Here is a 25,446-nt window from a genome sequence, read left to right as displayed (position 1 = left end):
TCTTATCGCTATACACACAGGGCTCAACACACCGATACTCCAACACACATACATTTACATTTTAGTCATTTAGCAGACGCTCTTATCCAGAGCGACTTACAGTGCATACATTTTCATACTGGCCCCCCGTGGGAAACGAACCCACAACCCTGGCGTTGCAAGCGCCATGCTCTACCAACTGAGCTATAGGGGACTACATACTCACTCCATCATTTGCTCACTCACACATAATATGCACATACATTTATACTGACTCTACACACACCGACTCACATACAATCATCATATACGCTGCTGCTACTCTGTTTATCATATATCCTGATGCCTAGTCATGTAACCCCTATACATATCTACCTCTATCAATTCAGTATCCCTGCACATTGTAAATATGGTACTGGAACTGACCCTGTATCATAGTATGTTTACTTTATTGTGTTCTTCTTATTTCTTATTTCTTATTTTTATCTTGTGTGTTTTTGTTCTACCTTTTTATTTTTAGTATTACATTGTTATTGATTACTGTGTTGTTGGGGTTAGAGATTGCAAGAAAGGCATTTCACTGTACTTGTGCATGTGACATTAAACTTGAAACTAGGCTAGGGGTTAGGGGTTAAAAGTTAGGTTCAAGGGTTAAGATTAGGGTTAGGGGAAGGGTTAGCTAACATGCTAAGTAGTTGCAAAGTTGCTAATTAGCAAAATACTAAAGTTGTCCGTGATGAGATTCAAACACGCAACCTTTGGGTTGCTAGACATTCGCATTATACGCAACCAAACCATAATACTTTTGATTTTGCCTTAAGTAACCTTCTGTCTCATGTAACCATACCAAACATAACATATCATCCTAATTTGAGTGTCCCGGATTTACATGTACTATGTTACGACTAGCCTATGAGACCAGGCCGGTGTTAGTGCAGTGGAGTGGAGTTGAGCAGCGATGCTCAGAGGCATGTCGGCTCCTCTGTTAAGCTCCTGGATGTTAAAGGTAGACTGTCTGGTGTTCTGGGGGCAGCACAGTGGGGCATCCATGCCAAATGCAAAGAGCCACGGTGGTGGCCCTGGAGTGCTGGAACAAGGCTAGCATGTAAACACTGTGGATGGAGCTGGTCTCTTTCATTGACTTCATATTCTTACTCACGTTCACACTTCTTCACTGGATTGATGTTAGGCCTGGGGTCCTGTCAAACACTACAGTGTAGCTAATGATGTGATGAAAGAAAGAGCAGTTGTGCCATTATCTCTGTATCTATGAATATGAGATAATACTGTATTCTGAACACACACACTAATGGATTTCCATTCTAAGCTGTGGTACTTCACTACAGTTCCTTTCACATGTATACACACGCCCACTGACACACACACATACACACATGCATACGTGCACGAAAGCAACCAAACCCAACCCAACCCAAAAAGAAAAAAGTTAAATTCTACACATTTTGCCATGGGCCAAAGAAAAATAAAGCGCTGTTTTATTGTTAATCTCATGCTATTCTAAACACCCTGCCATGAGACAGAGAACATTTTGTTGTTACACATTTTGTCATGAGGCTGAGATATTGTTTTTGCCTTTTTAGAGCTAATGTCCTGCGGGTGGGGGTCCTCCAGGTGTCCCTTTGTCCCTTCTCCATCAATGGCAAGCGTAGCCTCTCTTTGACCAGCCATCTGAGAAGTGTGGCATTGCCATGTGGGAAAAGAACATGAGGAAGAGAGAAAGAGCAATGAGTCATAATAATTCATTTAATTTGTAAAGCACTTTTCTCACACCCAAGACAGTGGACTTGCATCAACAGAGTGTATGCATCGGGCATATTGTTGTTAGTAAGGTTAGGGGTCTTCTGTACAGCTGCAGTCAAAACACTGGAGCGTACTATAACTTGTACACTGAGTGTATAAAACATTATGAACACCTGCCCTTTCCATGACATAGACTGACCAGCTGAATACAGGTGAAAGCTATGGTCCCTTGTTGATGTCACTTGTTAAATCCACTTCAAATCAGTGTAGATGAAGGGGAGGAGACAAGTTAAAGGAGGATTTTTAAGCCTTGAGACAATTGACACATCGATTGTGTATGTGTGCCATTCAAAGGGTGAATGGGCAAGACAAAATATTTAAGTTCCTTTGAATGAGGTACGGTAGTAGGTGCCAGGCGCACAAGATTGAATGTGTCAAGAACTGCAACTTTGCTGGATTTTTCAAGCTGAACAGTTTCCCGTGTGTATCAAGAATGGCCCACCATCCAAAGGACATCCAGCCAACTTGACACAACTGTGGGAAGCATTGGAGTCAACATTGGCCAGCATCCATGTGGAACGCTTTCGACACCTTGTAAAGTCCATGCCCCCAATGAATTGAGGCTGTTCTGAGGGCAAAAGGGGGTGCAACTCAATATTAGGAAGGTGTTCCTAATGTTTTGTACACTCAGTGTGTAACATCGGGCTAGGGTAAGTGTACACTTGCGTAATGAAGCGCATTGACCCGATATCTGAGGAAAGAGTTTCAGCTTTATTTTCACTAATTGTTCTAAATGCTGATATTGATGGGAGGGAAAGGTTTCCCCCGAAATGGACAGATAGTCAATTAAGCTAGTCTAGCCCTCTCATCAACTAAGAGACTGGTAGCATGGATCATTGAGCACGATTGGTGCTTCACAAAGTGATTGGACCAGTGGTTTTGTCTGGGTTGTCTTGGCAGCAGGAAGAAAAGGCACCAAAAAACAAACCAACAAAAACATTTGTGTTCACCTGTGATTTGTTATGAAAGACAGTGATCTGGATTAGTAATAAATATCATCATCAACGCCAAAATCAGTTATTCAGCCAGAACATTGATGTTCCCTCTGAAGATATTTATACAAATGAAAATCTCTAGCCCTCTAAAGCCACAGGATATTGTCATATCCCTCAAGATACAGTACAATATACAGTATTTGAGCTCACAGAGTGAGTAGTCCTCTCTTCTCTGATACTGGACTCCAGTCCATCATACAAAAGCATCACTCCAGTGCTAATTTTATAATATTTCTCCAATTGCATTTTGCACATTAACACCTAAAAACACTTTAAATAAACCTCTTAACCTTTCTGTTCAGCCTAATTTTGAACAGATTGAAATGATTAGCATCAATAACAGTCTACGTTTAACTTAAAATGAGAGATATGACAAAAATGCAACTGGTTCACGAAACTGATTTGATTGTTGTTCCAGTACAAGGGGAAGCATGGAATAGGGGGGGGATAAAGAATATGTTAAATAAAGTCTGTGGTTTCAGGCCCCACCTCTACTTCCTGTGTTCTCTGTGTCCCCTACTGCTGAGCCAGCCAGTCCAAGAGAGAGCAACAGTGTCCTGAAAGGAGAAAAAAAACATTGCTACAGTTATATAGTGAACATACTGACACCCTATACTAAACTTATATTCAGTACATGTAGACGTAATAAGGTTCAGCAAAAGGTTGGGCATCGTAATAATCACAAACATATATTAGAGACCACAGTCCAATAAACATATGTTAACCTAAGCAAGGAAGTGGGATAGTGGAATTGGTTCCTTCACTGAACCTGCTCTTCTCCCAACACAAATAAATCAAGTATCCTGTGATGGCAGGCTTTCCGTTAAGCAGTCAAAGTGGTGTAAATTATGTGGCTTTTGGGTACACACAGTAAATAACCGCAAATGGCCAGCAGAGGGATAATTAGAGCATGTGCATTGCCAATAAAAGTCTGCAGAGAGGGAGATATACAAACACAGGTCCACAGCTCAGTACACAGCTGCAGCCAGGCAGCCAGCACAGTCAGAGCATCACTCATCCTCCATACACAAACCACCCTCTTAATGGAACCACTGAATAGTATTGTTGTCCTCTCTCATGGTGGTACAAGCACAGACTCCTTCAGGAGGTGGAAAGGACACATCTTGGCAGTTGTGTGAGAAATGTGGAGTGTGTTAAAGGTGATTATAAACTGGGTGGTTCAAGCCCTGAATGCTGATTGGCTGACAGCCGTGGTATATATATCGTATACCACGGGTATGACAAAATATTTATTTCTACTGCTCTAAATAGGTTGGTAACCAGTTTATAATAGCAATAAGGCACCTTGGGGGTTTGTGGTATATGGCCAATATACCACGGCTAAGGGCTGTGTCCAGGCACTCCACGTTGCGTCGTGCATAAGAACAGCCCTTAGCAGTGGTATATTGGCCATATACCACACCTCCTTGGGCCTTATTGCTTAATTATGATGTCCCGCTCATAAATTATTCTGGACACGGTGGAAGGCATGCAAGGTTTACCCAGCAGCCCGTTGGTCAAGACATGCGCGCCTGTGTCACTGGACCCTTTTAGTGCACCTAAATTACTTTAGCAGCACTGTGGCCTGCAATGCCGTCTCATTCCGTCAAGCACAGCAACCTCAATAAGAATGAATTTTCACTATAAAATGGCAGACGTTTTAGTCAGTCTGAAATCTGCATACAGCAGGCCCACAAGAGAATTATATTACAATACAGGGGAAGGACTAATCAGCAGTACATTCTAGTGGTAGAGGAAGAGACACTGCAGCTACAGTGTTCAGGGAGGTGCTCTGCGCTCTGACAGTCTTGGATGGGACCCAAAATCCCCTGGAAAGCAAGAGCCCCAGCTCCCATGGGGCAATTCCCTTACACTACCTGCAGAGAGATGCAATAGATCCTCACATTCTACGGTTCTATCCCAACTGTGTAACTTTAGAGGTAAAAGCATAGATACAACATTTCTGTCAGGATTAGAAATAATGTGCTCAGGAGCTGTGCAGTCATTGAATTCGTTTGCCATTCTATTGCTTTCTAGAATAATTACCCTGTACTGTGTTGCACATTTTCTTGTCAGTTAATATTTAAAATAAGTTAATATATTTGAGGAATTGTGCTATTATCATCATCTTCAATTAAGTTGAATTGCCTTTTTGCAGATTTGTACGGTCTTATTGACAGCTCATTTCCAGGTTTTACACATCTTGGAAACCTTTTGCAAAGATGAAATGCTCAATTGCTCAGAAATATACATGAGTGGGTGTAGAAGCCAAATATGCAAGTCATTTGGCACAGGATAGCCATTCTCCTCCAAGACTGGTTGTGGTTACAGTGCCAGCGCCAGACATACATCACTCCTGTCAATTGTCAGATGTGTCCTTGGATTTCAGTAAGGCAGCATTTGAGGTCTAGGGAGACTTTTCAGCACAGGGAGTCAATGGCGTGTTTCCTATGCTCATGTCAAATATGCTGTCCTTATAATAGCTATGTTCTTACTTTTACTCCCTCAAAATGCAAAAGGAAGACATATTCAGAGCAAAATACTATTCCTTGAGTACAAAATCCATTTAATTGCATTCGAACAAGAGGGCTTTATATAACATAGGGTTTGATCCAGGGAAGGCACAAATAACATTAGTCTACCCATTGGTTGGATGCATATCTCCTGAACATATATTCTGTAGAAGATCTAAAAGCATGTCAAATGTAAACATGTCCATCATGTTCAGGAGAGTGGAGCAGACATGAGTCTATCCATTAGCATGGGTGCTCTTTCTGTCTGTCTGACTGTCTGCTCGCTGTTGAGAGGTCTGTGAGGTAGATGCACATACTCAGGAGTAATCAGAGCCTGTTAAAACCCTATCTAGAGATAGGAGAGCTGCCTCTGGTTTGGTTTTTCTGCCCTAGGCCTCAGTGGGAGGCTCGCTGCGTGTCTTCCCAAAGCTCCTCCTCAAGGCAAAATGGAAATCAAACTGACTAAGTGCAACTGGAACACAAATTGATACACATTAAAGTAAGTCAGTGAAATGTGATTCTCATTCTTATCACAGGGTGTGGTGCATGCAGAGGCACTGGACTCTAAATCTGGCCATTACTAATAGGACTGCCAGACCTTATAACATTATTCACCATGTCTCTATCTCTCTCTCTCTAGCATGTGTTATCTATTTCAATCTGCAGCAGTCAGAAACTGGGGTCAGTTGTCTGAATGCACTTTGGCATCTCCTCCTCCTGTACACAAATAAGGTTATCACCGGCCATTTCTGTATAGTGTTACCCTTTGGTTTTGACTTTAAGTGCTGTGTTGGCGTGCTGTGCTCATACGGGAAGCCTCACCTTCTTTGAGCTGTGTCATAGGTGTTCCATAGCTGCTGCTGAGATTTTCTTAAGCGATGCCTTCTGTGTGTGCCAGTGCTCTGATCTCAGCTATCACATTACTCAAGATCCACCAAGGTGCAATATTCTGTTCCATTGTGGTCCTGCTCCAAACATGACTATGATGAAGCCGTTGAATTTATTTGTACATCTATTTGACCAGGGGTGTCATTAAAACTGTGTTTGACTGTCTGAGCTGTATCTTATGGCTAAGATTGGTGTTCTGTATATCCTACATGGGGTCAGCTTGCCAAGTTTGCTCTTTATACCCATTCTAATAAACACCCATCAGTTTTTAAAAGATCTGGAGATCAGATGCATGACAAAATTATTCAGCTTCAGTCTATTGTGGAAGTCTAAAGAAGTCAGTTGGGTTTACTGTCCCTAATTCTTCCTAGACAGAAGCATAAAGTCTACATGGAAATTCAGAACAACTGGAGATTAAAAAGACCATAGAGCAATGTAGGTTCAATTGTAATGAATAGCACAAAAAATACTGTTAAAGTGCATTGTACCGTTTACTGCATGTAGGTCTACAGCACTACAAGGGCAGTTAAACCCCCATCACAATGCAATGTAACCAGTACTATAGGATAGTCATAAAACATCAGTCTATGTTTACCCTCTAGTGTAGCTTTGTTGTACTGTAGGGAATTGATAGAACATCACTCAGATATGCACAAATACGATATAACATTCAAAATGGGTGAATATTTTCTTTAAGTAGACCAAAGCCAGCTGTTATTGCATTGGTGCCCATTGGAGAGCCATACGATTTAACCAAATATGACATATTTCCCCCACACACAGTAACGGTAGTACATTTTAGGCAAATTCTATGACAAGCCGAATGCTTTCTGAGCCCAAACTGACATCGTTCCAATAAGTAAATTATGAGAATAACAACTTTGTTTGAGGTCTGTGCTAGTTCTCAAAGCGCATGAAGCAGTCGTCTCTGCCTGCTGATCGCTAGGCAGGGGGAAGCATATGCTGTTTGCTTCCCCCTGCCTAGTGAAACAGAAAAGGACGAAGTAATGAATGACAAAGATTTTAAATTAAACATGCTTTGTTACTGTAATCGTTATGTGTGTGTTATTGTGCTTAATTTTGGTTTATGATAATTAATTAGATGATAAGTGAGCCTATATAGCCATCCATTTAATGAATGACTGTTAGCTAGCTACTAAGGAAAAATTCATCAAACTAGTAAATTGTATAATGTGAAATAATCTGCCACTCCGCCACTCTTGGTAAATAACAAATACAAGAACTAGCCAAAGAAATGTATTTTAAGTAATGTTCAGTTTATGCCTAGTTAGTTCAATTAGCTTTACATTAGCTTCCTCTACGCTGGGATTAGATCTATCAAAAAAAGACCTCTACGCAAGCGCGCCCACTTACACAGACCGGAATCGTGACAATTTTTTGTCATTAAAATTGTGTAATTCTGTTACCAAATCGGTAACGGAATTTCTACAGTTGAACTGGCTACAATGGGAAATCATAGTAGTCAAAAACCACAATTGGGTCACCTGCTATTGCGCTCCATTCCATTGGCATACTGTTATGTTCAGCTCATGTTTTTTTAAATCTTTCTGTCATCTGGTGGTCAAAGCAAGACTGTGAAAACAGCCTGGACAACCACTCCCTCCCTCTCACTCTCAACCTCTCTCTCTCTGCTTCTCTCTCTTCTCTCTCTGTCCAGTTAATGTCACCTCTCCCAGCACTTACTGACAACTACCATGACACCTCCCACCTACCCTCTGTCCATGGACGTTGAAAAGTAGTTTAAATTTGGTCAGTCCGCCCTGGACGGACCAAATCTGAACAAATCATAGACGTCTATGTTTCACAAGTTTGGACAGCATAGTACAGTACAGTAGAGCACAGTAGAGAACAGTACAGAACAGTACAATACAGTATTACTGTACAGTAGAGTACAGTACTACTGTACAGTAGAGTAGAGTCCAGTACAGTAGAGCACACTAGAGTAGAGTACAGTATAATGTACTTTATTGTACTGAATGTATCTACTTTACTGTACTGAACTCTGCTCTACTGTGCTGTACTGTACTATACTGTACTGTACTGTGCTCTACTGTGCTCTACTGTGATGTCAAACTTGTGAAACATGGACGTCTATGATTGGTTCAGATTTGGTCTGGTCTGGAAGGATATTGCATATTCCTACCTTCGTGTACCTATTCAGGATACATCACCATGATATTCATATCCATAATTATGCATTTCTGTATAGTGCAGATCAGTGACCCATGATGTAATTCCGTTACCGTAATTATGTTACGAGATGTAAATCCACGTCACCTACTGTAGTTCAATAACCAAAATATATTTTTTAAACTCACGGTGTCATATTTTAGCAGACACCCCATTCTTTCTGCAGAAAACGTTTAATCATTGTGGGAACATTGTGGGAAAGTAATTGTTCTAATAACCAAAGAAGAACCTTAAGGGCACGTTGCTATTTGGTAGGGAGAATCACATAGTTCTGAGAACGTTCAATTACCTTTGTAAAATAACGTTATTTTGTTGGAATTCAATAAATTTTACATAACGTTCCCCACATAGTTGTAAAAAAAACTATTCCCATAGCATTCTGGGAAAGTAATTTTTCTAATAACCAAAGAGAACCTTTAGGGAACATTGCTATTTTGGTAGGAAGAATCACATAGTTCTGAGAACGTTCAATTAACCCCCAAAAAGTATGTTATTTTTGTTGGTGTGTTAGAGAACTTTTACATAACGTTCCTCTGTGTTTCCCGTTTGGTTGTTTGAAAAATAACCTTCTCCTAATTGTCTGGGAACCTTGCATATGTTTCTTAGAGCTTGGTGAGAGCGTGGTTGTCCTATGGTTATTTTGCATACAACCTTCCCACAACTTTCTGGGAATGGTGCAGGATAGTTGCTTGGCTTTGGAACATTCTCGTCACATTTAAGGAACGTGACCCCAATTTTTTTATTTTCTTGGTATTTCATTACTTCAACAGAACATTTTCTAAAAGTTCAAATATGGTTACAATTGTATTAATGTTCTAGAAATGTTCTCCAACTGCTTTGGCATTGGGAATGTTTTTAAATAATTCAGAGAACGTTAAGAAATAACATTCTTCTGTGGGAATTTCAATACTTCAGCATAACATTTCCTACAGGTTTCCTCATGGTTCTAAAGTCATGTTCTCAAATTGTTCCAAGAACTTTAAGAAACAACATTCTTCTGTGGGAATTTCAGAATTTCAGTACTTCAGCAAAAGGTTTCCTATAGGTTTCCACATGCTTTTATTAAAAGTAATGTTCTCAAATTGTTCCGAGAACATTAAGAAAACTTTCCATAAAAACTGCAAAATATATATTTTTTTACATTCAGAGAACGTTGAAAGAATGTTATTTAAAAACATATACATTCCATTCTCAGCATCAACAAAACTCTCTCTATCCTCTATATTGTTAAGTTTGTTCAGGTGTGTTGGGCGCGCCCACTAATTGGCCACACCTGATCTTAATTAGAGCTTGTTTCCTTTGAAATGGACTCTGTTTGAATAGACTAAAATGAACAGCTTTGTATGCATAAAAACATGGCATGCTAGCTCCATCCTGGTGGCTCAGTGGACTAAATCCAAGGATGAAAATCATAGGTTTGAATCTCACTGATGCCGTGTCATCAATAAAAAAGAAATGTGTTTGCATTATTAATTCCTAAGGAAATTAATTTCCATATGTCTTATTTGTGCATTGAGTTAAAAACAAGTTAGCCGTGTAATTAAAAGTCTTATTGGAACATTCAATGAAAGTTTTAAGGAAGTTATTCAAAAACGGTTCTCAGAGCGTTAATAAAACCTCCCAGGAAAACTTTAAAGGAACTAGAGTAAAACGTTCTCAGAACCTCCCTGCAACCTAAAAATAAAAGTTCGCAGAACAGGATACATTTTCTTTTCTCAGAACGTTTAAAAACGTTTAGTTCTACCGGCCATGAAACAAATAGCTTCGTTCCCACAACCAATGTGAAACCAAAAACATACATTCCCACAACTTTAAAGGAACCAAATGTGCTAGATGAGTACTCTCGGGAATCCCAGAACTAGCTGGAATATTATGGGAGGCAACCCATCTGGCTAGAAAGACTATTATGACATCCTCACTGTGTTCTGATCATCTCTGTAGTAAACTGCTGGAGATGTCGTAGAGCATTGCTGTAGTTATATGGAAAGAGGGAAACGGTCTGACTTCCTCCAGTAGACTATTGAGATCCAGTGGAGTGATAAAGACAAGTGCAATGTCGCCCTCCAGTGATAGGAAAATATAAACCGTCAAATCACCAATATTATTTGTAGACACATTGCAGGTTTGGCATTTTGGGCCTATGAGGCATGACATGCAGCCTTTCATGAAATAATATATCAATGTCTTGGAACGTGTGGCCTTGATGAAATATAAGAGAAAATTGGGAACTTCTCCTTTGTAACAATAAATATTGGATGTTTCCTAATAGGCCTATCAACAGCTTAAAATTTAATATTTGGCCGTTTCGTTGCCTAAAGTCGAAGTAAAGCTACATCACAGATTATCCATTATATTGACCAGATACTCTAGTGGCCGCTCTAACAATGAAAATAAATGTCTTCAAAAATGGAAGGCAGTCGGAGGAGGCAAGATCAGGTGGGACCATTCTAGCCAATGAGAGGGCATATACGCGTGTGAACAACAGCCACAACGGTTTCCACTACTTACCACAGTCACAAAGTCAAAATATCGTGGCTTTATAGTAAAAATTCATGTAAACTAAAATGTGCTTTGTGGCTTTAATTTAAGGTTAGCGTTAGGCATACGGTTAGCGTGGTTAAGGTTAGGTTTATTAAAATCATATTTTAAGAAGATAAATTGTAGAAATAGGCGGGGTTTATGACTTTGCGGCTATGGTAACTAGTGACGACCAGGCAAGACTCCGATATAAAGTGTTTTTCTCAAAGTTGCCGTGTCCTACTTATATCAGTACCCTTGTAACAAGCTAATCATTAAAAAAACGTATATTTGATCAAGTAAACCACACGTAGCAAATAAGCCATTACATTTTTTTTAACCAAATTCGACACTCTGTCATTGACCTCCATACAAAAACTCCTCGCTTGGTGAGCGAAAAACACGATAACCACCTGCTAGAAAAGACAGATTTTGGGTCGAGTTATCACTCTCGCTTCGCCTCTTCTCTATGATTACATTCCATTCTCCACATTGAATCCTCTAAGTTGTCCGTTATAGTAATTATATTTCTAAGCAGGTATCAATTAAGTGTCACGTGCTCAGAAAAGACACCTTACTGCAATAAATTATTCAGCATAGTAAGCAAAACCACTGGTAGGCTTATACGATCGGCATTACCTTTCAATTAATGAGAGTTGTGGATAAACACATTTCATGTAGACAAAATGTTTCATTTCAAATTCGATCAACTATTTAATATCGTCTCCATTACCTACCCCCGTTCTGAATGGTTGGCAAACTCTATGGTGAGGCTGTTGCTATAGTAACAGATACGGAGAGCAGACAGTAGTCGCGCCGGTGAGCGACAAACAGCGAAAGGTGTTGAGGGGTTCTGAATGTGGAGAAGTGCGGATTAAGAGGCTTCAAGAAAGGGGAAGTGACGGGTCTGATTGAAAAAAAGAAATGTCGGAGAGGATCGCTTCATCATGTGGAAACCTTTATGATACCGCTTCACTCCTTCTCCAGTACTGCAATGGTGAGTTCACATTTGACTTGCTTGAATCTCTGAGTCGACCGGTTTTGATATGAACCGTGGCACATGGTGGTGGGACTGTAGGCTTTCATGCACCTGTTTGCAGGTTCCTTACCAGTTTACACGAAACAGAGATGTGTCTCGAGCTACAGATTGTTTAATAGAATGTTAGTTTGCATCGTTAGAATGATCTATGATCTATCCATCCATCCATCATAGAGCAGACTGTCGTGAACTTCATGTTCACCCACTGTTATATTGTGATTGATAGGTTTAACCTAGAGACATGTATTTAGAAAAATATATGACTCTGGTGTAGCCTATGGTCGACCTGCCAACCCACTTTGACTATATGTAAAACATTATCCGGCTGGGGGAAAACAGATAGGCTATCTCGATGTTAATAAATAGTGGAACTATTTGCATATTATGGTTTCACTGTTTCAGATCAAGTTTAATTCCCTTCGAAAGAAGAGTGTTGTAAAGTAGAGAATGGTGTCCACTTTTTGAGGAGCAGCAGGGGCTGGACATGACTGTAGTGTAAAGAGCTATCATAACAATACAGCTAATCAAAGAAAAGCTGATGCAATGATGCTGTAACTGGCCACACCACAAGACCAGGTTCATGCATGTCCAGTGTCCACTGAGTGTGAGAAGAAAACAAACCACACAATGTAGGTATTGTCTTTCACTCTACAGTATTTATATTTTATGCACCCATGCTATCCAATAAAATTTGACATGGTTCACTAATCCACTTATGCATCAACACCTCTTTTGCCATATAAGCAGTGTGATGAAATTGAACTGAGAGGAAACATAGGATATTTGAAGGGATGTGAAGCGTACCTAAATAGACTTGCAAGGTGTTAAGTTGCGTCAATTCAAATCTGGTATAGGAACAAAAAGAGATCAATACACGTCTTCTAAAATAGACTAGTATTTAATCACATCTAGTTATAAGAAAATAGAACCCCACAAAGGTATTCGATGTATTGCTGAACAAAAATCTGTGAAACTCAGAGGTTCTGTGTATTGGGCTACATGTAGGCCAACATATAGCCTATAAGTAGAACCATATTGAGTGACAGGTGGACAGACATGGAGAGAGACATGTAATCTGTTAAAATGGCCAGGCTGTCCTGACCCTGTAAGCCTGAGTAGATATTTCCCAAGGCAGGGTCTGGTATGCCCAGTACCCAGCCTGGGTGTCCTGCCAGGATCTCCCATGGCCAGTGCCTACCCAGCTAGCACATAACGTTCTGAGAACCATATGTTTCTTAGAGCTTGGTGAGAGTGTGGTTGTCCTATGGTTATTTAGCATACAACCTTCCCACAACTTTATGGGAATGGTGCAGGATAGTTGCTTGGCTTTGGAACATTCTCAGCACATTTAAGTAAATTGACAAAAAAAAGCATTATTTTCTTGGTATTTCATTACTTTAACAGAACATTTCCTAAAAGTTCAAACATGGTTACATTTAATTTCAATGTTGGTAATGTTCTAGCCTCGTATGAACCATCCTGATCTCGCGAGCTTACATTCTGTTTCGCTACACGGATACAATCTGGCCACGACAAGATTCAAACCGTTTGAGCCCCTCCCTTCTATCCACCGTATGGCCGGACCAATCAGCATCATCTAATAATCTGTGGGCGCAAATCATAAAAACAATGGCTGCTCTTGGTGTTGGTGTTGATGCTGCAATAGGAGTAGTTATATCAGAACTGGAGGACATAACTTAATTGAAAGAAGAGCAAATAACTGCATTGGGGGAGATGTTTTCGCTCTTCTTCCGACTAGGTTCGCCAAGAGCTTGATTTACTAGCTAGCTCCACTGGTAGTCAAGAAAATGGGATGGATCGAGAACCCAATACTCGTTGTTGTCGCCGTTGGTCGCCCTCCATGGAGGACCAGATCGGAGAGGCTGCGAAGCTGGGGATCACTGCTGGGGATCCATGAACGTTGCCAGGTTGTTTACAGTAGCTTAGAGTCTTGGTTGATGAACAACAAGTGTTGGAATATGCTGGCATCAACAGTGTATGGAGAACCTTGTTGTGGATAAGGTTCACGTTACATACAAATGGTAACTATAACTACATAATTTGATATTAATTGAGTCCACGCTATGTTGAACATTAATTGGACTCCAAGCTAACTAGCTAGCTAATAGTGCATACAGTGAGGGAAAAAATTATTTGATCCCCTGCTGATTTTGTACGTTTGCCCACTGTCAAAGAAATGATCAGTCTATAATTTTAATGGTAGGTTTATTTGAACAGTGAGAGACAGAATAACAACAACAAAAATACAGAAAAACGCATTTGAAAATGTTATAAATGATTTGCATTTTAATGAGGGAAATACGTATTTGACCCCCTGACAATCAGAAAGATTTCTGGCTCCCAGGTGTCTTTTATACAGGTAACGAGCTGAGATTAGGAGCACACTCTGATCTCAGCTTGTTACCTGTATAAAAGACACCTGTCCACAGAAGCAATCAATCAATCAGATTCCAAACTCTCCACCATGGCCAAGACCAAAGAGCTCTCCAAGGATGTCAGGGACAAGATTGTAGACCTACACAAGGCTGGAATGGGCTACAAGACCATCACCAAGCAGCTTGGTGAGAAGGTGACAACAGTTTGTGCGATTATTCGCAAATGGAAGAAACACAAAAGAACTGTCAATCTCCCTTGGCCTGAGGCTCCATGCAAGATCTCACCTCGTGGAGTTGCAATGATCATGAGAACGGTGAGGAATCAGCCCAGAACTACACAGGTTCTACAAGGCCTATGGTCATAGCCAATATGCCTACAGGACCCTTCTATTGACCTTGCAAGTCATTGCCACTCTTTCCCCTCGGTTGGCACACAGTCTTACCTGGAACAGGTTCTGGAAACGGAAGGGAAAGAATATCCCTCTTGACTTACACCTGGAACACCTCCGCTTCTTGAAGTCATTTTTGAAGGGTCTGGGTCCAAACATGACTGAGCAAGCAACAGACAGGATTAGCAAGTCCATTGGTGTCCTCAAGGACTTGATGGACACCACAGACGCTGAGTTAGAGTCATCAAAGTCTAGTGGCATCCATCATGCTGCTTGCCAGACTGGGGACATTCTAGCCTTTGTGGAGGTTGTCAGGGAGGCAGAGCTGTTAAAACCCATCCAGGCAGAGTTCACAGCATTCTCTGGTTTAAACAGAAACATTCTCAGTGAGTTGTTCTTTTGAAACAGCTTAGGTGCCGGGCTAGCTGGGGATGTGGTTGGCGTAGTCTGACCATCAAACCCTGTCTAAGATGTAGACAGTGATCGGGAGTTAAGGAGCAGGAGTAGGCTAAATACACTGTTTTCACTGTAAATATTTCTTATTGACTTGTATTTATCAGTACAACTGTTTATCTGCTTTTATCTGTATAACTTTCCATGTATCATTGTTTTGTTGTCTACTGTAACAAAGTAAAAATCGAACTTTGATTTATGCTTCTTGATTAATTCATAATTTAAAAAAAATCCATAATGCTAACAGTTTAAATTAAACAACACCACTGACAGTTTTGATCAACAGTTATGACGGTTTGCATTTGGACAAGGAACAACATACAGATAGTAACAAATGCTCATTTTTGAGCAGTCATTCAACTATCTAACTACTATAGAACAACATTGTCCGCAGCTAAAATTGCGTGTTGTAATCTGAATACTGAAAGGTTGTTGACAATGTAGGCACTGATGCTGTCAGCGCCAACACAGGTGTACCTGAAACACAAATACAGTGAGGGAAAAAAAGTATTTGATCCCCTGCTGATTTTGTACGTTTGCCCACTGACAAAGAAATGATCAGTCTATAATTTTAATGGTAGGTTTATTTGAACAGTGAGAGACAGAATAACAACAAAAAAATCCAGAAAAACGCATGTCAAAAATGTTATAAATTGATTTGCATTTTAATGAGGGAAATAAGTATTTGACCCCCTCTCAATCAGAAAGATTTCTGGCTCCCAGGTGTCTTTTATACAGGTAACGAGCTGAGATTAGGAGCACACTCTTAAAGGGAGTGCTCCTAATCTCAGTTTGTTACCTGTATAAAAGACACCTGTCCACATAAGCAATCAATCAATCAGATTCCAAACTCTCCACCGTGGCCAAGACCAAAGAGCTCTCCAAGGATGTCAGGGACAAGATTGTAGACCTACACGAGGCTGGAATGGACCATCGCCAAGCAGCTTGGTGAGAAGGTGACAACAGTTGGTGTGATTATTCGCAAATGGAAGAAACTCCCTCGGCCTGGGGCTCCATGCAAGATCTCACCTCGTGGAGTTGCAATGATCATGAGAACGGTGAGGAATCAGCCCAGAACTACACAGGAGGATCTTGTCAATGATCTCAAGGCAGCTGGGACCATAGTCACCAAGAAAACAATTGGTAACACACTACGCCATGAAAGACTGAAATCCTGCAGCACCCGCAAGGTCCCCCTGCTCAAGAAAGCACATATACAGGCCCGTTTGAAGTTTGCCAATGAACATCTGAATGACTCAGAGGAGAACTGGGTGAAAGTGTTGGGTGAGACCAAAATGGAGCTCTTTGGGATTAACTCAACTCGCCGTGTTTGGAGGAGGAGGAATGCTGCCTATGACCCCAAGAACACCATCCCCACTGTCAAACATTATGCTTTGGGGGTGTTTTTCAGCTAAGGGGACAGGACAACTTCACCGCATCAAAGGGACGATGGACGGGGCCATGTACCGTCAAATCTTGGGTGAGAACCTCCTTCCCTCAGCCAGAGCATTGAAAATGGGTCGTGGATGGGTATTCCAGCATGAAAATGACCCAAAACACATGGCCAAGGCAACAAAGGAGTGGCTCAAGAAGAAGCACATTAAGGTCCTGGAGTGGCCTAGCCAGTCTCCAGACCTTAATCCCATAGAAAATCTGTGGAGGGAGCTGAAGGTTTGAGTTGCCAAACGTCAGCCTCGAAACCTTAATGACTTGGAGAAGATCTGCAAAGAGGAGTGGGACAAAATCCCTCCTGAGATGTGTGCAAACCTGGTGGCCAACTACAAGAAACGTATGACCTCTGTGATTGCCAACAAGGGTTTTGCCACCAAGGACTAAGTCATGTTTTGCAGAGGGGTCAAATACTTATTTCCCTCATTAAAATGCAAATCAATTTATAACATTTTTGACGTGCGTTTTTCTGGATTATTTTGTTGTTTTTCTGTCTCTCACTGTTCAAATAAACCTACCATTAAAATGATAGACTGATCATAATAATAATAATAATAATAATAATAATAATGATAATATGCCATTTAGCAGATGCTTTTATCCAAAGCGACTTACAGTCATGTGTGCATACATTTTTACGAATGGGTGGTCCCGGGGATCGAACCCACTACCCTGGCGTTACAAGCGCCATGCTCTACCAATTGAGCTACAGAGGACCATCATGTTTTTGTCAGTGAGCAAACGTACAAAATCAGCAGGGGATCAAATACTTGTTTCCCTCACTGTACATGCACCAATGCATCAGTAATAATAACAATTATAATAGCCTAAAGTTCGGGAAAGTTCTCAAAAGAAAACCTGTGTCATATCTGATGGTTTTGAAAATATTATAGAAAGACTGCTGTGTTTCCAGATGTAATATTTTTTCAACCATCATCTTAGCTAACACTATCCACCCCGACCAACTACCCTACTTTCGTTTTTGCCTTAAGTAACCTTCTGTCTTATGTACAGTGCCTTCAGAAAGTATTCACACCCCTTTACTCTTTCCAAATTTGGTTGTGTTACAGCTTGAATTGAAAATGTATTACATTTAGATTTTTGTCACTGCTCTACACACAATACCCCATAATGTCAAAGTGGAATGATGTTTTTCAAATTTTTTACAAATGTAATAAAAAATGAAAAGCTGAAATGTCTTGAGTCAATAAGTACTCAACCCCTTTGTTATGGCAAGTCTAAATAAGTTCTGGAGTAAAAATGTGCTTAACAAGTCACATAATAATTTGCATGGACTCACTCTGTGTGCAATAATAGTGTTTAACATGATTTCTGAATGACTAGTACCTAATTTCTGTACCCCACACATACAATTATCTTTAAGGTCCCGCAGTCGCGCAGTGAATTTAAAATAGATTCAACCACCAAGACCATGGAGGCTTTCCGATGCCTCGCAAAGAAGGGCATCTATTGGTAGATGGGTAAAAAAATATATATAATAATTTAAAAAAACAGACATTGAATATCCCTTTGAGCATGGTGAAATTATTAATTACACTTTGGATGGTGTATCAATACACCCAGTCACTACAAAGATACAGGCGTCCTTCCTAACTCAGTTGCCGGAGAGGAAGGAAACCACTCTGAGATTTCACTATGAGGCCAATGGTGACTTTAAAACAGTTACAGAGTTTAATGGCTGTGATAGGAGAATTGTAGTTACTCCTGTACAGAATAAAACATATTCCAAAACATGCATACTGTTTGCAACAAGGCACTAAAGTAATACTGCAACAAATGTGGCAAAGCAATGAACTTTTTTTTTCTCCTGAATACAAATTCTTATGTTTGGGGTAAATCCAACACTACACATTACTGAGTACCACTCTCCATATTTTCAAGCATAGTGGTGGCTATGCTTGTAATAGTTAAGGACTGGGGAGTTTTTCAGGATATAAAATAAACGTAATGGAGCTTAGCACAGGCAAAATCCTAGAGGAGAAGCTGGTTCAGTCTGCTTTCCACCAGACACTGGGAGATGAATTCACCTTTCAGCAGGATAATAACCTAAAACACAAGGCCAAATATACATTTACATTTTACATTTTAGTCATTTAGCAGACGCTCTTATCCAGAGCGACCTACAGTTAGTGAGTGCATACATTTTTCATACATATACACTGGAGTTGCTTACCAAGAAGACCGTGAATGTTCCTGAGTGGCCGAGTTACAGTCTTGACTTAAATCTGGTTGAAAATCTATGTCAAGACCTGACAATTGTTGGCTAGCAATGATCAACGACCAATTGGCAGAGCTTGAAGAACTTTGAAAATAATAATGGGCAAATGTTGCACAATCCAGGTGTGGAAAGCTCTTAGAGACTTTCCCAGAAAGACTCACAGCTGTGATCGCTGCCATAGGTGATTCTAACATGTATTGACTCAGAGGGTTGAATACGCATCTAAACAAGATATATTAGTGTTTTATTTTTCATAAATATTTTAGAAATGTTATCATTTTTCTTCCACTTTGACATTAGAGTATTTTGTGCAGATTGTTGACAAAAAAGTACAATTAAATCCATTTTAATCCCACTTTGTAACACAACAAAATGTGGAAAAAAATCAAGGGGTGTGAATACTTTCTGAGGGCACTGTAACCAAACCAAACGTAACATATCATACTAATTCCAGTCTTCCGGATTTACATTTACTATGTTACGTTTAGCCTATGAGACCAGGCTAAACGGCAACACTCAATCTGTCCCATTTTCTTGACTACCAGTGGAGCTAGCTGGTAAATCAAGCTCATAGTGAACCCCAGTCGGGAGAAGAGCGAAAACAACATCTCCCCTGAGATGCAGTTATTTGCTGTTCTTTCAATGAAGGTCCGGCCATACAGTGGACGGAAGGGAGGGGCTTAAACGGCTTGAATCTGGTCGTGGCTAGGGTTAGTCCATTGTTATAATAATAATAATAATATGCCATTTAGCAGACGCTTTTATCCAAAGCGACTTACAGTCATGTGTGCATACATTTTTACGTATGGGTGGTCCCGGGAATCGAACCCACTACCCTGGCGTTACAAGCGCCATGCTCTACCAATTGAGCTACAGAGGACAACTTCACCGCATCAAAGGGACGATGGACGGGGCCATGTACCATCAAATCTTGAGTGAGAACCTCCTTCCCTCAGCCAGGGCATTGAAAATGGGTCGTGGATGGGTATTCCAGCATGACAATGACCCAAAACTCACGGCCAAGGCAACAAAGGAGTGGCTCAAGAAGAAGCCCATTAAGGTCCTGGAATGGCCTAGCCAGTCTCCAGACCTTAATCCCATAGAAAATCTGTGGAGGGAGCTGAAGGTTCGAGTTGCCAAACTTCAGCCTCGAAACCTTAATGACTTGGAGAAGATCTGCAAAGAGGAGTGGGACAAAATCCCTCCTGAGATGTGTGCAAACCTGGTGGCCAACTACAAGAAACGTCTGACCTCTGTGATTGCCAACAAGGGTTTTGCCACCAAGTACTAAGTCATGTTTTGCAGAGGGGTCAAATACTTATTTCCCTCATTAAAATGCAAATATAGTCCCAAAATGTTTTGCATGTCAGCAATCAAGTTTTCAAGATACAGTGAGGGAAAAAAGTATTTGATCCCCTGCTGATTTTGTACGTTTGCCCACTGACAAAGACATGATCAGTCTATAATTTTAATGGTAGGTTTATTTGAACAGTGAGAGACAGAATAACAACAAAAAAATCCAGAAAAACGCATGTCAAAAATGTTATAAATTGATTTGCATTTTAATGAGGGAAATAAGTATTTGACCCCTCTGCAAAACATGACTTAGTACTTGGTGGCAAAACCCTTGTTGGCAATCACAGAGGTCAGACGTTTCTTGTAGTTGGCCACCAGGTTTGCACACATCTCAGGAGGGATTTTGTCCCACTCCTCTTTGCAGATCTTCTCCAAGTCATTAAGGTTTCGAGGCTGAAGTTTGGCAACTCGAACCTTCAGCTCCCTCCACAGATTTTCTATGGGATTAAGGTCTGGAGACTGGCTAGGCCATTCCAGGACCTTAATGGGCTTCTTCTTGAGCCACTCCTTTGTTGCCTTGGCCGTGAGTTTTGGGTCATTGTCATGCTGGAATACCCATCCACGACCCATTTTCAATGCCCTGGCTGAGGGAAGGAGGTTCTCACTCAAGATTTGATGGTACATGGCCCCGTCCATCGTCCCTTTGATGCGGTGAAGTTGTCCTGTCCCCTTAGCAGAAAAACACCCCCAAAGCATAATGTTTCCACCTCCATGTTTGACGGTGGGGATGGTGTTCTTGGGGTCATAGGCAGTATTCCTCCTCCTCCTAACACGGCGAGTTGAGTTGATGCCAAAGAGCTCGATTTTGGTCTCATCTGACCACAACACTTTCACCCAGTTCTCCTCTGAATCATTCAGATGTTCATTGGCAAACTTCAGACGGGCATGTATATGTGCTTTCTTGAGCAGGGGGACCTTGCGGGCACTGCAGGATTTCAGTCCTTCACGGCGTAGTGTGTTACCAATTGTTTTCTTGGTGACTATGGTCCCAGCTGCCTTGAGATCATTGACAAGATCCTCCCGTGTAGTTCTGGGCTGATTCCTCACCGTTCTCATGATCATTGCAACTCCACAAGGTGAGATCTTGCATGGAGCCCCAGGCCAAGGGAGATTGACAGTTCTTTTGTGTTTCTTCCATTTGCGAATAATCGCACCAACTGTTGTCACCTTCTCACCAAGCTGCTTGGCGATGGTCTTGTAGCCCATTCCAGCCTTGTGTAGGTCTACAATCTTGTCCCTGACATCCTTGGAGAGCTCTTTGGTCTTGGCCATGGTGGAGAGTTTGGAATCTGATTGATTGATCGCTTCTGTGGACAGGTGTCTTTTATACAGGTAACAAACTGAGATTAGGAGAACTCCCTTTACGAGTGTGCTCCTAATCTCAGCTCGTTACCTGTATAAAAGACACCTGGAAGCCAGAAATCTTTCTGATTGAGAGGGGGTCAAATACTTATTTCCCTCATTAAAATGCAAATCAATTTATAACATTTCTGACATGCGTTTTTCTGGATTTTTTTGTTGTTATTCTGTCTCTCACTGTTCAAATAAACCTACCATTAAAATTATAGACTGATCATGTCTTTGTCAGTGGGCAAACGTACAAAATCAGCAGGGGATCAAATACTTTTTTCCCTCACTGTATATAACTTTCAAAATACAAAAGGTATGATGCTTTGAACGTTTTTTATCTTGAAAACTTGATTGCTGACATGCAAAACACTTTGGGACTATATCAACAATGGACTAATGAAACAAATGCCAAAATATCGCTTTTGAGTTTTCCTTTAGGTGTGTTGTCCCGTGCCCACTAATTGGCCACACCTGATCTTAATGAGTGCTTGTTTCCTTTAAAATGGGGTCTGTTTGAATAGACTAAAATGAACAGCTTTGTATGCTTAAAAAAACATGGCATGCTAGCTCCATCCTGGTGGCTCAGTGGACTAATTCCATGGCTAGAGAACAGAAGATTATAGGTTTAAATCTCACTGATGCCGTGTTGCAATAAAAAATTAATGTTTGCATGAATAATGCCTAAGGAAATGAATTTCCATGTGTCCTATCTGTGCTCCAAGTTCAAAAAAGTTAACCCCAAATAAGCTAGCAGTGTTATTGAAAGTCCTATTGAGAAAAAGTTATAAGGAAGTAAAGGAAGTTAAACCTCCAAATAATCTATAATTTCCATTCTCAGAGCATTAATAAAACAAAAACACTTTTGTCACATACATGATGTTTTATTGTCACATATACTGGATAGGTGCAGTGAAATAAAGGAACCAGATTAAAACATTCTCAGAACCTCACTGCAACCTACAAATAAACGTTCCCAGAACAGGCAAAACATTTAAAGTTCAGTTTTACCAGGTCATGTGAAACCAAAAACATATGTTCCCACAACTTCCAAAGAACAAAATGTGCTAGCTGGGTAGCCTGGATGTGCTGCAGACTTAGGATCTGTTCCAGGCTGCGGATCGCCCCAGACGGTGGAATACAGAGGGGAGCAGCTCAGCTCCTCTGCCAAAAGGAGATAGAATTGGCTTTGGAGCCATCTTGGTCAGGGTTGACCTTTACTGTAGATTGGTTGCTACATTTGTGTCTGTGACCAAAGCTCTAGTCCGGACACTGAATGGTCTGGTGCTGGTGGTGATGGTTGAGCTCCTAGTCTCACTATAGGTTAAGCAGTTTAACAGCTGAGATAACAATTGACTGTACAGGTGTATTTTATCCCACAACAAGCTATTGATTATCATGAATGCAAAAAATATAAATTAAAAGGCTTGCAAAGGTAAATGTACTTGAACTTGTGACCATCTGGCCCATTTGTGTTATTGACTGCCTCAGACGGCGTGCAACAACCATGGTTCATCTGTCATGAAATCGAATACCTACAGGTCAGTATTTAGGTGTGTTAACCGTTGGCACACATGGTGTAACAGCAGGTAGTACCATCCCGTCTCTAGGGTTTGCTCACATTGTTACTCATGTAGACTCTGTTCTCAGTGGTGTGTGTGTTATTGATAGAGAATACCTCAGTGACTTCCTTGGAGATGAAGGGAGGGGGGTGAATTGTGTCTGTCATTCTGTCATTGATATTATGTACAGTATGATTCCAGCCATGCCATGGTGTGCCTGATGTGAGCACATACACATGTATCTCTTTGTGTGTGTGTGTGTGTGTGTGTGTGTGTGTGTGTGTGTGTGTGTGTGTGTGTGTGTTTGAGGAACAGGAGAGGCATGAGACAAGAAATAACTACTCTACTAGCCTCCCGAGTGGTGAAGTGGTCTAAGGCACTGCATCGCAGTGCTAGCTGTGCCACTAGAGATCCTGGTTCGAATCCAGGCTCTGTCGTAGCCGGCCACGACCGGGAGACGAATGGGGTGGCGCACAATTGGCCTAGCATCGTCCAGGGTAGGGGAGGGAATGGCCGGCAGGGATGTTGGTAGAGAATGGCGTTTGTAATGCCAGGGTTGTGGGTTCGATTCCCACGGGGGGCCAGTATGAAAAAATAAAATACAATGTATGCATGCATGCACTCACTAACTGTAAGTCGCTCTGGATAAGAGCGTCTGCTAAATGACTAAAATGTCAAATGTACTCAAGTGTGTGTTTGTGTGTCATGAATGGTGGAGACTCAGATCCCACCCACTGAAGTTCACTGGTAGTGCCTGGCTCTTTCTGCAGCAGCGTATAGGTCTGGCCCCCAGCCAAGCCAGCCTCCCTCCCAGTCTCAGGCGGCATCCACTGTTACAAACAGTGACTCGCCTGTCTCTTTGTGAGCCGCATGTACCGCTAGGGAGAAGGAGGAAAATAAGTAGGAGGCGGGGGATTGGTCCAGGGAGAGAGAGGCAGAACAGGCACTTACATCATCAAACCCGACATCAGAAAGAAGCCCATCCCGGGAGCCCCCAAGAGAGCTAAGGAGAGGAGAGCTGACTGAGTGACTGGTTGGCTAGCTGGCTGAGTGACTGAGCATGACAGGTAGGGGATGGCAAGCAGAGCCCAGAGCCCTATGAATATTTCAGCAGGCTTTGGTTTCTCCTCTGACCTCCATTGTCCTCTCGCAATACACAGGGGTTCATCCCTCTCCACCTTACACTATAGAGCTAACCTTCCCTCTCTCCTCTCCCCATTTAGTCATTTTCATATTATATCATTAGTAGCCATGCATTTTTAACACAGCTGCCACCTGCTTTTCATTAACAAAGTAATGGGATGGCGTTCATGTGGAATCGTTGTTGAGTAATTAGGTAGGTTTAAATGAATGAATGATCACACTTAATTCATTACCAGAAACGTTTCAAACAGGTTTTTTAGTTTGTGACATGGGAATGGGTGGAGTAAACCTCCATAGCTGTGGTTGTTTTGTAACTTGGCCGTTCAGAGGCAGTGTTATTTACATTTGCTGCAGAGGCGATTTTAAATCTTATCCATTCTTTACTCAGCAGATTTCAAATTGTGACCAAGGTTATAAAGCACGCCATGGTTATTTGACAGCAAACTATACCGAAGTCCCCATAAGATCCAATAGGTATTTGTCATGTCGGAGTATCCAGTTTGACATGTTCTTTCATTTTCCCTCCTGCTGAATAAAAACATCTAACAGATGTTGGGATTTTTTTAATCAAACTCTCCGCTATGCCCAATTTGAATGTGTGTTCTTCTACAATCTTTCTGACTGAGAGATTAGATAATTGGTTCCACAGGGTCAGACATGTTACAGGCAGAGTAAATAGGCATGTCAGTCAGAGCAGCATTATACTAAGAAATCCTGTTGGTAGTACTGCATGACAGGGGTGCATATTAGTCCAGGTAGAATTGTCATATGCAAATATCCTTCTCCAAAGACACATTCATCTAACAATGTCTCTTGGTCATTTGAATGGCATCAGTGGTGTAAAGTACTTAAGTAAAAATACTTCAGGCTGACTCACTGAACACAAATGCTTAGTTTGTAAATTATGTCTTGAGTGTTGGAGTGTGCCCCTGGCTCTCCGTAAATAAATAAAAATATTCTGATTTGCATAATATAAGGAACTTGAAATTATTTATACTTTTACTTTTGATACTTAAGTATATTTAAAACCAAATACTTTGACTTTTATTCAAGTAGTATTTTACTGGGTGACTTTCACTTTTACTTCAGTCATTTTCTATTAAGGTATCTTTACTTTTACTCAAGTATGACAATTGAGTACTTTTTCCT

At 41.0% G+C, this 25,446-nt stretch overlaps 1 protein-coding gene and 1 long non-coding RNA gene across 3 annotated transcripts in view; one reads left to right on the top strand and one right to left on the bottom strand.

Annotated features, from left to right (window-relative positions):
- Positions 1–1,468: 1,468 nt before the first annotated feature.
- On the bottom strand, positions 1,469–11,748 carry LOC121562704. The gene is made up of 3 exons (XR_005999610.1): positions 11,662–11,748; positions 3,285–3,352; positions 1,469–1,668 (listed from the first exon to the last, which is right to left on the bottom strand). It is a non-coding gene; the product is annotated as an uncharacterized LOC121562704 (long non-coding RNA).
- Positions 11,745–25,446, top strand: part of LOC121562682 (echinoderm microtubule-associated protein-like 2) — a 29,465-nt gene continuing 15,763 nt past the window's right edge. For both annotated transcript variants that reach the window (XM_041874892.1, XM_041874887.1), the window contains exon 1: positions 11,745–11,921. In XM_041874892.1, the coding sequence (XP_041730826.1) occupies positions 11,849–11,921 (73 nt within the window). In that variant the 5' untranslated portion in view covers positions 11,745–11,848. The remainder of the gene's footprint in view (positions 11,922–25,446) is intronic.

This window comes from Coregonus clupeaformis, chromosome 5 (assembly GCF_020615455.1).
Source record: "Coregonus clupeaformis isolate EN_2021a chromosome 5, ASM2061545v1, whole genome shotgun sequence".
Taxonomy (NCBI): Eukaryota; Metazoa; Chordata; class Actinopteri; order Salmoniformes; family Salmonidae; genus Coregonus; species Coregonus clupeaformis.
Note: the sequence above shows the minus strand (reverse complement) of the source record. Positions and strands in the feature narration are given on the sequence as shown.